Here is a 14,852-nt window from a genome sequence, read left to right on the forward strand (position 1 = left end):
TATATATATATATATATATATATATATATATATATAATGAAAATGCTGTTATTGACAAAAAAAAATTATTCCATTTTACTTTTAATATGTGTAATCAAAAGTTAATATTCCCACGATAGTAAATACGGCCTCCGGATTGGTTTTAAGTAGATTTTAACTTTCATTAAATTTAAGAAAATGAACTTAATTTCATTAATTTATTCGTCTGTCATTTTTTGGCAATATGATATTAATTAATTTTCTAATTGGTAAATACCATTATTTCTAAAAATCTATTTTGGCACGTGTTTCGATGCATTCTGCATCATTATCTAACACCGTATGTAAAGTCCCTTCAACTCTAAAATTAATACTAAGCTTCACTTACGTCGCTTGATATCGATGCTGAACGCATCGAAATATGCGTCACAATAGACTGACGATAATAGTGGTATAAATTAAAAATATTTTTTCTCCTTATTCAATGAAGAAAACTGTATAGTAATGTAGTAAAAACTGATACATATTAAAATAATTAAGTTTTAGGAGTGTATTGGTTAGTGTTTCCGTGATGGAGACCCTGCGTTGGATTCCTAGTTGTGTCAAAATAAATAGATTTTTCTCTCTAGTATAATCTGAGCATCATTACTAATCAAAAAAGTAATTAACGATCAAGATAACACCGCGATGCCGTACATTGATATTTATACCATTGGTTATTTAGAATTTAAAAGATTTTACCTTACATTATATTAACTATCAAAAATTAAGACGTACGGTTAAGGTCAATTTAAGTACATAATATAATATTATATAATAAGATCAAGGTCAAATTAATTTTGTCTTTGATAATTATAACATCCATAAAAAATATATGTCACGTTTTATTTTATTTTCAATAAAGCATATCTCAACATTTTGAGTGTGTCCAAATACTTGTTCACAAAATCTGGATTAACTCCAATTACAGGAGTTATTTTCATATTATTTTTGACATCTCATCAAAGATGAAGAAGAATTTGGAAGTCTGGGCATTTACGGGGCTGACAACCGTCATAGGCTGGTTTAAGTGATCACTTTACACACGTGTAACATTCACCAATTCTACCCGTTATTGACAACCACACTACTCAAATTCTTGGAAGTTCCATATATATGAACCAATTTAGAAACCTTATTCTTGAATCACTAGAACTTCACTAGAGACATCTATTGGTGAGATGTAAAGAAGCTTTTTATTAAGCAGAAACTCTTATATTAGTATGTGAGATCCGAATCCCGGATTATAATCACACACATGAGAAACGCCAGAAAATACCATTTTCATTTTTATTATTTAAGCTTATAATTTGTAAATGCCCAGACTTCCATATTCTTCTTCATCTTTGATGAGATGTCAAAAATAATATGAAAATAACTCCTGTAATTGGAGTTAATCCAGATTTTGTGAAAAAGTATTTGGACACACTTAAAATGTTGTAAATAAATTGTCTAGTCAAATTATAAGCTTAAACAATAAAAATGAAAATGGTGTTTTCTGGCGTTTCTCATGTGTGTGATTATAATCCAGGATTCGGATCTCACATACTAATATAAGAGTTTCTGCTTAATAAAAAGCTTCTTTTCATCTCACCAATAGATGTCTCTAGTGAAGTTCTAGTGATTCAAGAACAAGGTTTCTAAATTGGTTCATATATACAGAACTTCCAAGAATTTGAGTAGTGTGGTTGTCAATAATGGGTAGAATTGGTGAATGTTACACGTGTGTAAAGTGATCACTTAAACCAGCCTATGACGGTTGTCAGCCCCGTAAATGCCCAGACTTCCATATTCTTCTTCATCTTTGATGAGATGTCAAAAATAATATAAAGCATATCTCCTTGCAATATTTGAATCACTAATTTATCAATTCCATGTTTATGTATATCGACCATGATTTCTTGTTTGTATGTATTTTTACTACGATTATGATTTGAAATTTAGCGTACTTCAGCATAATGGATTATGCTATTACTTTTTATAGTTAATTATTTCATTATTTACGAAGGAATAAAATCATTGATGAAAAGTACAAAATATCTTGAATGAATAACACATGTTATAAAATAATTTCCAAATGTATTATTTTAAACGTGTATATACAATATATTAAGATTCTTATTAATAAACTTATCCATTTTTACTATTAATATAGAGTAAAAATTCTTTGATCTTTGATCAGCACAATCGGAAAAGCTAGCTTTCTGGGTCAAAGTCAAACAATGATTATAAATAAGATTATTAAAATTTTAAAAATAAATACATATATTACAATAATTTTTTATATGTATATCGCTTCATGTGCTTATTTTTTTAATAAAGATTTTTTAATTAATATTGTCGACATTGTGAGGACAAACGGCTATCTCAAAAAATTTCTTTTGAGACTTTAGACGTATTAAATTTTTTTTTTTTACAAAATACATATTTAAATAACACAAAATAATTGGTAAATATACAATACATCGTTACGTAATTTATAAAATTAAAAAAATATGAATATTACATTTCCACAACTGTAAATTCTTTGCTCACGAATGATGTGTTTATAAAATTAGATGCGCAAAAAAATATATCTTCGAATTCCAATTCCATTAACATTTTATATAGCAAGAGTTGAGCTGATCAAAGCAATTCTCGATAAGCGATAGCAGTAATTGCTTACTCACATTTAACACGTTTTCCTGGTCATATTACATACATACATACATAGCCCTAGGACTCGCTAACCTTATGACCGTACTAAGGTAAGTCCCTACTTGCGTCATGAATACGACTTTTGTGTACAATATCTAGTAATAACATACAGTAAAGGTTAGACTTAAGAAACAATTGGACGAAAACGCCATAAACTTATATTTTTTAATGTTCTTCTCAAACTATCGTCTTCAGGAAAGGCCACTGGGTTGAAACAAATCTGAAGGTTTTAACGAATTACGTCACAGAAGCTGTGGACGCGGGACATCAGGTAGACTGTTCATACGATGACTTAGCCAAGGCATCATCAAGGATACAGTCAATCATGACGTCTTATTGAAGAGAAATGAATGAGATCGGTTTCTCGGATAGTATGCTAAATTTAATGGCGAGCTACATTAAAAACAGAAACCAATACGTCTTCTACGGTATATTTGGGTCAGAGCCCTTCAATACTTTCTCGGGTGTCCCGCGAGGCTCTAACCAGGGTCCATTAATGTTTTCCATTTTCATTAATAATACCAAGAATGTAATTTTAAACTCACGATTTCTGTGATTTGCGGAAGATCTAAAGCTTTTTTTAAAGGTGACACCCTTTGACGATTTTCATCTTCGCCAAGCAGATATATCTGAAATAAATATATACGAAGATATATATTTGTTAAATAAATATATATGAAATATATATCTGAAAATATCTAAGTGTTCTGTAACGTCTTTCACTAGGGCCCAAAAAACTTTTTTATTGCTTCAAAGTGAACGACCCAAATCTGATGCTGCAATGATGAAGCGAACGTCGAATTTTAGGGAACTGGGTGTTAGGTTTGTGAGCACCTTGACATTTCACGATCACATAGAGTAATATTTTCCATCGTCATCGAAAACAGATTATTTTACCGTAAGTGCGTTTAAAAAAATGAACTGTATCATTTAGTTCAGTGGTAAAGATGAAAAAAAAACTTAATATACAATACTTGGCACAAACAATTGCAGAATGATGTACTATAATATTCGATGACAGAATAATGATACGAAAAATCAGTATGATTGATTAATTTTATATCTATTTAAACATAATTAGATATTTTTGCAATCACCCAAGGAAATTAAGACCAGCACTTCTATTAGTATTCTCATTATACTTGTGCTTTCTCATTTATTTCTTTTAAATATGCTTCTTGTGCCTATTTATTATACCTGTTTATTGTTTTTATATTTTGGTATTAGTTTTGGTTATTAAAAAAAACTCTTTTGTTGTTTTGTTATTTGTGTTCCAGTCTTGTTAACCTTTATCCCATGTCCCAAAATGAGAAATAGAAATTACTCATCGGGAATATTATATGTATATATGATTTATGTATGTAATATGTTTTGAAATAAATATATTAATAAATATATAAAAGTATGTGGTTCTAAATGCATATACTTTTGCGGTATGCGTAAACATACTCGTAATAATTTAAATCGATTATCTTCAGGTGAGGACGTAGGTATTCATTATATATAATATAATAAGGCGTAGTCGAGAAGCGGTCACGCCTTCCTGATCGGATGCGGATTAAAACACACGCGTCATCCGCACAATAGTACAAATACTACGCCATTAATGGATAACATTTCATAATGATAACCTCAAAATCTAAGTACGTAAAAATGTGATAAAAGGAACCTAGGAAAGCGTTTTTAAAACCTGACACGCTTTATGGCAACGATACGAGATAAGAAGAAAAAAACGAATAACAATCAACGTCATAAGCTGAATTAAAATTTGTACTATTAATTTTATCAATAAATTAAAATCGGTACTGCCGAGAGGCACAACTCAAACAAATTATAACGATATCAAATTATAAACGTAGATTTTCTCGCCTACTACTTACTATTTATCGGAAATTTATTAACGCGGGATAATCAAAAGCCCATACTTAATTTTCTTTAACCCAGGTAACATTTAACGTAATTTAACTTTTCACAAAACCTCGTTCTTTTATTGAAAAAAAAATTTTTTCTTCTAAATAATTACACGGTTTAGTTAAAGAAAGGAGTTATTGAATGGTAAAAGTTAAAACAAATTACCAAAAAAGACATTACCTTAAAATACCCAAAAAAATTGAATAAAGTGTACGTTGTTTTTTGGTTACCAGTTATTTGATTTTTTAGTCTTAATTGAATATTTTTTAATACATTTTTAACGATGAAATTTTATCCGATCAAAATCCATTGTTTGAATAACCAGATCTTATGTACCCTGATTAATATCCGCGCATGCTACTCTCAACACGTATTGCAAGGAAGTCAATTTTGAAATAATAATAAAATAAAAACTTATTTTATTTCCGAATCAAAGTAAACTAAACCTTACCGTCGCGACGGTACACTTAACGATATCGATAATAATTCATAATTCCATCCTCGATTTGGATCCATTTTTCGTATGAAATGACTCGATGAAAAGTTAATAATCTTACAATAAAAAAAAACATGTTATCGATTCCAACTACATTCGAATTTACACAAAGAATGTCATAATTTTTTAATCGCAGTTAGAATAGTAAAATCAAAATACATTTTCTGGGAATTAGGGAAATTTATAACGCAAATCACGAGCAAATTAGTTACACACTCCCCGTGGTGAGACGGACATAATGAATTCCAAATTACTACTATGACGACGAACAATTTCGTGCTACACATTTTTTCTTGACTCGATTGCTGTTGTCTGTTCTTTATAGATTATACGCGTAATCGTAAAAACTAGTTACATATTACGTAGATTTACCACATTATTATCGTGTTGCTGTCAAATAAAAACTATTAAAATAAACATTCTAAAACTACACATGTATCTCACGATATATATATATATATATATATATATATATATATATATATATATATATATATATATATATATATATATATATATATATATATATATATATATATATATATATATATATATATATATATATATATATATATATATATATATATATATATATATATATATATATATATATATATATATATATATATATATATATTTATATATATTATATATATATATATATATATATATATATATATATATATATATATATATATATATATATATATATATATATATATATATATATATATATATATATATATATATTGATAATGTGTTAAAAGTGGTAATAAAAAAATTGGACTATGAATTGCAGTAGTGCGTGAAAATGTATTTTTATTATTACAAATCTCCCACTTTATCTTCCGGTTGTATGACAGGAAAATTGAAAAATATTTACATAATAAAGTTAACCTCAAACTGCGTGTTTTCCAAACACACGGGACTTGTTTAGATAACAAACTTTTTATGTCTAAAACATGGATACTTGACATTTCAAAGAGTAGATTATTACAGGCGAGGTGCAAACTAACAGTTGATCATTATTTTATTTTACTTCTGTTGAGAATACATGCATACTGGCCGGCTCATTGTTGACAAGCAATATCTTCCAACAAACTAAAGGCTTTGATTCGGAAGTAGAGGAAGGGCCATTCAAATTATTCATTTGAAGTAGCAGGGACACAATACATTAATCTGTGTTTGCAAACAATCTTCGCCTCTTCCACATTCATGCATATCCTCATACATGCCCGCCGATTATTCTGACTCCTGACCTGACCACTTTCAAGTATTTAAAATACTTGATCATGCCAAGTTTTCCTCGGTCTTCATCTGCTTCTATTACCAACCGCATTCGCCTCATAAATTTGTTTTACTATTCTTACTTCACTCATTCGAATCACATGCCCAAACCACGAATAAAGCCCGGAAAACCATTACAACACGGGGAATTAAGGTTAAACTCCATTTTGCAGAACATAAAACGAACGCGATGTTTATTACCAGAAGAAAGGACCTCCAACAGAAATACACATAAACGGAGTCCGGTTGATATTTATGGACCATTTCAGGGTTTGGGCCTCACCACAGACCAAATACGTTGATAACGTTTGTAAAAAAAGCCACCGGTATTACGAACAAACTCTTGATAGCTGCCAAATCGACATGGGAAGCGTCACCGGAGGTTATGCAGCAAATATATTAAGGCACTGTAGAACCTCTGATAATATATGCTTCAGGGATGCGGATGGAAGCGGTTCGAAAGAAAGTTATCGGAAAGAAAATAGACTCCATGCAAAGACATATATAAAGTCGTACAAAGGTTTCAGGACAATCTCCCTAGTGTCGGCTCAGGTTGTGAGTGCATATAATGGCATAAGCCACTCAATCTGAGGATAAGGGAGCCTGCTGAAGCATACACTACCCAGAAAAGTCTCATCTTGCGGGACCTGCCAGATGACAGATTTTATCGGGGAGTCGGAGACTATTTCTCCCTCCCTCATCCAGCTGAACGACTTTCTATAGATCACGGCTACGAGGAAGGAGTCGAGGATCTTTACCGACGGTAGTCTCTTGAACGGAAAAGTAGGTGAGCTTTTGTACCTTTCATTGCCGTGAGAAGGCTGCCGTCAAGGAAGTTGAATCTCGACGACTTCCTTCACTTCACTCACGCTGGGAATCGAATCCAGGACCTCCATCTCGGTTGCTAAACAAGCTAACCATTACACCACGGAGGCGGACAAGAAAACTATTCACTTATACCACGCCTGTATTTGTAAATGGTTGAACAAATTTGTCTTGCAAAATATTTTGGTATATAATCGGAATGAAGTGAGTATTATCTTTATAAAATTAACTTTGTTTTCACCACTTTTTTTCACAAAACAAAGTTGATTAATTTTATAAAGACATTATAAAATGTGCCACAAAGTCTCTGCGGAAAACATTCAAGAAATGAAGCGAGCATTCGTTGAATGGCATTAATCCACCATTCCGTGCGCCCATAAGCCAGGTAGCTTGGTGTATTTTCTTCGAAGCGGAATGTGTCACGAAAAAATCATTGTAATATGAGAGGCTATTGTGAAGTACATTTCTCGGCAGGTCAGACCCGATGAAATATCGTTCCAATGAACTTTACGCATGCGGTGCCAATGATCGGCATTTCTGACTTGCGAGCGCGTGTTTAGTTACCATGGACCCCTAGGTCCACGATATTATACCATCTTCTCCTGACCCGTACCCTCACGCGGTAATCAGTGGTGGGATTCAGCCGGTTCGCTACAAACGGTGCCTAAAATTTTTAGAGTTCGCCGAACCGGTCCTTAACCCTTTGTTATCATACAATATTCCGATTGAGATCATGTCGGTAGTGTATATCTGTCGCAGACCAAATTTTACAGGAGAGCAAAAACAAGCTTGTGAAATAAAATAACTCCTTTGTTTTATGTATTTTTAGATGTAGATATCCTAATAAAACTAAATAAGTATTGCAACTACAGCTACATCCTTTTGCCAGATTATGGAATACACCATTTTAGACATTTTGTGGAAGAAACTTAGAAAATGAAAATTTTGACAGATACCCCTTTGCCATTACACTACCGATATATCGAAGCTAATTTGATGACTTTTGATTTGATAGGCCTCCCATTAGATACCTGGTACCCATCAGTACAAATTTGGTTGAGAAAACATGAACACACAGCTGATGACACTATGATTAAAATAGGACAATTAAAGCATGACAACCAAAAGGCAATCTGGAAGTATTTAAATAAAACTGACTGAATTATATTATTTTTGACATCTCATCAAAGATGAAGAAGAATATGGAAGTCTGGGCATTTACGGGGCTGACGACCGTCATAGGCTGGTTTAAGTGATCACTTTACACACGTGTAACATTCACCAATTCTACCCATTATTGACAACCACACTACTCAAATTCTTGGAAGTTCTGTATATATGAACCAATTTAGAAACCTTGTTCTTGAATCAATAGAACTTCACTAGAGACATCTATTGGTGAGATGTAAAGAAGCTTTTTATTAAGCAGAAATTCTTATATTAGTATGTGAGATCCGAATCCTGGATTATAATCACACACATGAGAAACGCCAGAAAATACCATTTTCATTTTTATTATTTAAGCTTATAATTTAACCAGACAATTTATTTACAACATTTTGAGTGTGTCCAAATACTTGTTCACAAAATCTGGATTATCTCCAATTACAGGAGTTATATTCATATTATTTTCTGACTGAATTATTTTTTTAGTTATTTTCTTTTATATACTCTGTTCATTATTATTTATATATTTGTTAGAGTTTGTATATATATTATGATTTATGTTCTACAACATTGTTACATTACTTTTAATTGACTTTTAAATCTGTCCGTACTATTATAATTGGAGTATTCTCAGTTTTTATGTGAATGTTCTGTTTATGTGCAGAATAAGAAACAAACAAATTATTAAATGTATAATTTAAAAGGGGGGGGGGGGAGGATATGGGTAGTACCGAAAGGGCGAACCGGTTCTTGAAAATTTTGAATCCCATCACTGGCAGTAATGCATAGGGCACCGCATCGAATCGAATGGATCGTCATAGATTATTCAACAGTAATGGCATAATACTCGCACTAGAACGAAAAACCTTGAAAAATAATCTCAATATCATCGCTTTGTGTTAATTTGTCTAAAGAGAATTGAAATTATGCAATTTTAAACACTTTTGATTTTAATCTAATTTTATTTTTGATAATTTCTATTGTATTCTTGCCAGTGCACTTTTCTCACCCGCTACAGGGCAGAAAGTGTTGTTTTTGCACTTTGAAGAAAAGGTATTGTTTAATTATTTTTCAAATATACTAAATATTTTTCAAATGGAGAAAAAAACCTTCAAGTTTTACCTTAAAAGATCTGTTGCACAGTAAAAAGTTCAGTAAGTGGCTTGATATTTATTTTTAATACATTGTATTACATTTTTTAACTTTAAAAACGTTTTCCTGAAAAATTAAGTTTTTTTATTTATGACGTTCTTGAAAAGAGTGAGCTTTTGTATGTATACCTTTGTAAAATTAATTGTTATCGACATACTTCGTACTACAATTGAACACGAATAACTATATCATAAGTTATATTGTACTTTTAATAAACGTATGCATGAGGAAAGAACGGTTAAACAAATTTATGAGGCGAACGAAGTTGGAAAAAGAAGCAGGGGAAGACTAAGGAAAACTTGGCACAATCAGGTATGTCAAATACTTGAAAGTCCGGGTCAGGAGTCCTTATAATCGTCCGGTATGTATTTTGTCCGCCTCTGTGGTGTAATGGTCAGCGTGTTTAGCTACCGTGCTGGAGGTCCCGGGTTCGATTCTCAGGGGGGTGAAAATAAATATTAGTGATTTTGCACTGCAATATTTATTTAATATTACCCTGGACTGGTTCCTGAAGCGCAAGGGTGATCACCTTGCCTTCATGTAAGTAATGATCAAGATAACACTGCGTCAATTCGATGCAGTGCCCTATGCACCATTGGGTGCGGATAAGGGTTATAAGTAAAATTGAGTAAAAAGTAATGTATGAGGAGATGCATGAATGTGGGGAAGAGGCGAAGAATGTTTGCAAAGACAGAGTGGTGTGGCGTTAGATTCTCTCTGCCTACCCCTGCGGGGAAGCGGCGTGATGGTTAGTTAGTTAGGGGAGTTATAGAATCGGAGTAAACGTATTTGAAAAAATAATTATTGATGTCTTACCGTATGTTCATCAGAGTATTGAATTATCCTTCTCGCGTGGTCTCCGTAGGAATCGGCTTGCAACTCGTTCATATTCGCTGAACACGATAACACTGCTAGTAAGTCAATTCTTCTTCACAGTTTCTGATGAAAGTTCAACACACACTGATCCCAAATCACGACGTCTAAGTCTTTGTTTTCTTCACGACAAAAAACACAGTACATATAGCGAAAAAATCACTTTTATTTAACGAAAACGATTTTTCTAGAAACTTTACATTTAAATTTTTAATTATATATGAAAAGAAGAGTACCATATTAAATATGTAGGTATATCTTTAAAATAAAAATAGGGTCACCAGTTTTACTTTTTATTTTAAGTATCTATTATAATTATTTTGTCCGCCTCCGTAGTGTAATGGTCAGCACGCTCGGCTACTGTTCTGGAGGCCCCGGGTTCGATTCCCAAGGGGGGTAAAATAAATATAAGTGATTTTTTCACTGTAATATTTATTCAACATTACCATGGACTGGTACCTGAAGCGGAGAGCTGATCACCCTTCCTTCATGTGTAAACGATCAAAATAACACTGCGTTCATATGAAGCAGTGCCCTATGCACCATGGGGGTGCGGATAAGGGTTTTATTATTATTATTATAATAATTATATAATTAAAATGTAATTTGTTTTGAAATCACTATAAATATTTTATTATAACTTAATTATAATGTCTACCGGTCAGCTTCGATACCGGTAGACATTATAATTAAGTTATAATAAAATATTTATAGTGATTTTAAAACAAAGTTACATTTTAATTATAAAATGGAAAATCACAACGTTAGTGCTTCAAATATAAATTATATTATAATTATACTTTTTACGTTTTTATACAGGTTTTGTTTTAGCTTTTGATTCTTACCTAGCACATCTATCTGTACACCAACCAATATTTACATTTTGATCGCAAAACGTACAAAAATATCAATATAAAATTATTAATAGAAGTTAAAAAATATTTACTTCTGTAAACGTAGAGTCCGCGTAATGGTCAACAAGCTCGGCTACCATTCCGGAGGTCCCGGGTTCGAATCCCACAGGGTGGTATAATAAATATAAGTAATTTTTTCACTCTAATATTTATTCAATGTAACCCTGGACTGGTACTTAAAGTGAAGGGCTGATCACCTTTCCTTCGTGTGTTAGCTATCAAGATAACACTGCGTTTATATGATGCAGTGCCCTATGCACCATTTGGGTGCGGATAAGGGTTTATATTATTATGTGTATAAACGTAGAAAAGTTATTATATATTACTTGGGACAGTTGTTAAAGAGAAGGAGACAAACCGGGGAAATTAATGCTTGCTAGGGATGGAACAGAGTTGGAAGTCGATCAAGACGGTTCGATGTTCGACGCATGACAGGAACTCTGCTGTAAATCGCGCAAAATAATACCCAGATGCACCCGATGGTGCATACGGCACTGTATCGCATCGACGCAGTATTGTGTTGATTGCTTTTGAGTTTGTAAAACGCAAAAGGCCTTTGCAAGGAAGAAAATTTGAGACGATTACTGAGATAAAGGCAAATGCGACGAAGGAGCTGACGGACATTACAAAAGAAGCGTCCCGGGACTGTATCTAAACGTGGAAATCCGTCGGGATAAGTATGTGCATCGGGGAGGTGACTACTTTGAAAGGGACCATGGAATATGGACATGGAACTTCTACGTAATTGCGTTTTATGACGTCAGTCTAAGCATTATTTGAAATTAAAATACCCCTAAATGCGTCATTGGGAGTATTTTAATTTCAAATAATGCGTAGAAATCTGTTTTTCATTTAACTGTGGTACACACCGCCCAGGAATATAATGTAATTGTTATTTCAATATGACTAATGAGAGAACAAAATTTAAATTCATTTTGATGTTTAGCTCTCATCGAAATCATAAAAAACTTAAATAAACAATTTGAATAAGCTATTAAATATTTTAAGTTGCTATATATACTTATTACTTACTCCGTGCTTTAAAACGTCGATTAAGGAAAAATTCTGTTATAAAACATAAACAAATAAAAATGTAGGAAAAACTATGTATGTGTATGTATTTTTAAATGTATATATTTTAACAGTAACTTTTAACTTTTGTTTTATCATTGTATATTATATTATGTATTGTACATGTGAACCTTTGGAGGCTTAGACATTTCGCATTAAAGTATAGAACTTAGTTTATAGAATTTTACCTTAATCGACGTTTTAAAACATGGCGTAAGTAATATGTACATATACATATCAGGCGCTACTTGTCTAAATAAGGTTGCACGAGCATTGTTTAAATTATCCGATAGTCAGGAATATCACATGTGAAAACTCGTGTGGATATGTATTGGAATTATTAAGAAATTAATCAGGTCGTTTAATATGATGAATATGTGAGAATGACTTTTGTAAGAGAAGGTTGAAATTGTTTTGTAATGAAATTATTAAAAGTAATTCTATAATTTTTCGGTAAAATAAAAGAGTCAAAACTTCTTTCATTTAAATAAAAATACAAATAAAGGTGTTAGATTTTCTTTTATTTAATTTGTATTTTTTAAATAAATTATATTCATTGTATTTGATTAAAACGTAAATCATAATACAACAAACCTAAAGATGGGGACTGATCGGAGTCATTTGGTCGTAACGTAACACGTTACGATGCGAGCATTCGAATAGTAATTACAGCGAGCCGAGCTGCTCGCCGCTCGTTCCGAGTACTGCATCCGAAGTCGGATGCTCGCCGCGAATGGTACGTTATGACGTAATGCTCAATGTCAGTCCCCACCTTCAATATACAATTTTTTATGTAGGGTGTATGGTTCGTGTTAAGAGTAATAAATTTTAATATACTTGATGCACATAAAAATATATGTCTTTAATCGCAAACCCTGATGCTTTTAGTCATGATATAGAATAATTATTTGCAGTGTATTGATATTAACATTTTTTTACAAATTGTTTACAAAAACAATACAAGAATTGGTGGTCCGGCTACTGGAAAAAACAGCGCACAGCGCAGAAGAAATCTCACACTTTCATACTAAATTTTACTGTATTTATTATTCATACGATCATAATGTTTTCTAGTAGAATATATATTATTTTAGTATTTTCAAATACAATTTTCCGCAAATATTTTCAAATTTAATTAATATTTAACAAATTGTCACAGTATAAAGTATTTAATAGGTTTTTTTTAATATCAATTTTGATGACACAATATTAAAGGATTTCAGTTCAAATCCAAAAAAGTATAAATGATTAAACCTTCGTTTTCATTTATAATAATTCAAAATATTAAAAACAAATAAAATCATATTCTTTTCTTTAGGCAGATGTCTGCTTATGCGGACATCATTATGCCGAATCGTTTAAAAATATAGATATGTATATAAATTAAACTAAAAGAGTTTATTTCAGTGATTTTTTAAAATTTTATAATATTTTTGTTCTGCTAAAAGTATGCGCGGGATTAATCATCTTTCTTTTATTTATTAAATAGAGCTTGCTTTATGTCCAATAAAATGCTAAATCAAATACACATTACTAATATTTCTTTTAAAACGAGAAATATTGTTGAAGTCTATTTGACAATTTTATTAAGAAATGTAAGATATAATATTATATAGTTATACTTATGTACATGACAGTTTTTTATTATTATATTTAATTGAAAATCTGTAATTGGGATTTGAATATGATTTTTTTAATGATATTTCGTTATCTTTTGTAAATATTGTGTTGGTTTTCCAATTAATAAATAAATAAATAAATAATAAGGGGAGAAATTATGCTGTCATGACAATTTGAAATATTTTAACAATATGTACATAGATTGAATAATAATTAAATTAAATATTAATTAAAATAACAAGGAACTTACGAGAATATTTCACTAAAAAGTACGAATGTTAATAAACACTTATCCGGCACTCGAGTCGTAGGGGTAAGATTCAACGCGAAACGTGCACTTCGCTGACGAAACGACCTGAACAGCGCGCGTCGCGAACACATATGGCGCAAGAAAATCAAATCGCCGAGTTAAGTGTGGTAGGTACTCTCGAGCAAAATTGTTCACAAATTTCCTAGTATTGCTCGAGATCAAGAATTGTGTTACATACATATTATATATATATATATATATATATATATATATATATATATATATATATATATATATATATATATATATATATATATATATATATATATATATATATATATATATATATATATATATATATGTATATCTCACTCTGGCAAAGGTTTTGCGGTCCATTTTGTTTTGTTTATTTTTAAATGTAATGTTATAAATTCTATACATCGGCCGATTAATAAACTCATTTTTATACCGGAAGATATCTAAGATATTTTGATATTTCGACTGAAAGATTTTCAGTAGTTATCTAAACTTTTTTCATTAACGAGAATATAATTGTTCAAATTTGATTTTT

The 14,852-nt window shown here is 31.2% G+C and overlaps 1 protein-coding gene across 4 annotated transcripts in view; it reads right to left on the reverse strand.

The window, feature by feature from the left end:
- Positions 1–14,417, reverse strand: part of LOC148305798 (uncharacterized) — an 81,561-nt gene extending 67,144 nt beyond the window's left edge. For 2 of the 4 annotated variants that reach the window (XM_088266096.1, XM_088266098.1), the window contains exons 1-3: positions 14,282–14,417; positions 10,370–10,548; positions 3,261–3,344 (exon numbers count right to left, since the gene is read on the reverse strand). In XM_088266096.1, coding sequence (XP_088122222.1) covers positions 3,261–3,344; positions 10,370–10,441 — 156 coding nt within the window. In that variant the 5' untranslated portion in view covers positions 10,442–10,548; positions 14,282–14,417. Of the gene's footprint in view, positions 1–3,260; positions 3,345–10,369; positions 10,621–14,281 lie in introns of those variants that run through there. The other 2 variants (XM_088266099.1, XM_088266097.1) reach the window with 2 other exon arrangements.
- Positions 14,418–14,852: the final 435 nt, after the last annotated feature.

The sequence above is a fragment of the Brachycentrus maculatus genome, unplaced genomic scaffold (genome assembly GCF_059751285.1).
Source record: "Brachycentrus maculatus isolate JH-2025_06_01 unplaced genomic scaffold, ASM5975128v1 h1tg000261l, whole genome shotgun sequence".
In the NCBI taxonomy this organism is placed as follows: Eukaryota; Metazoa; Arthropoda; class Insecta; order Trichoptera; family Brachycentridae; genus Brachycentrus; species Brachycentrus maculatus.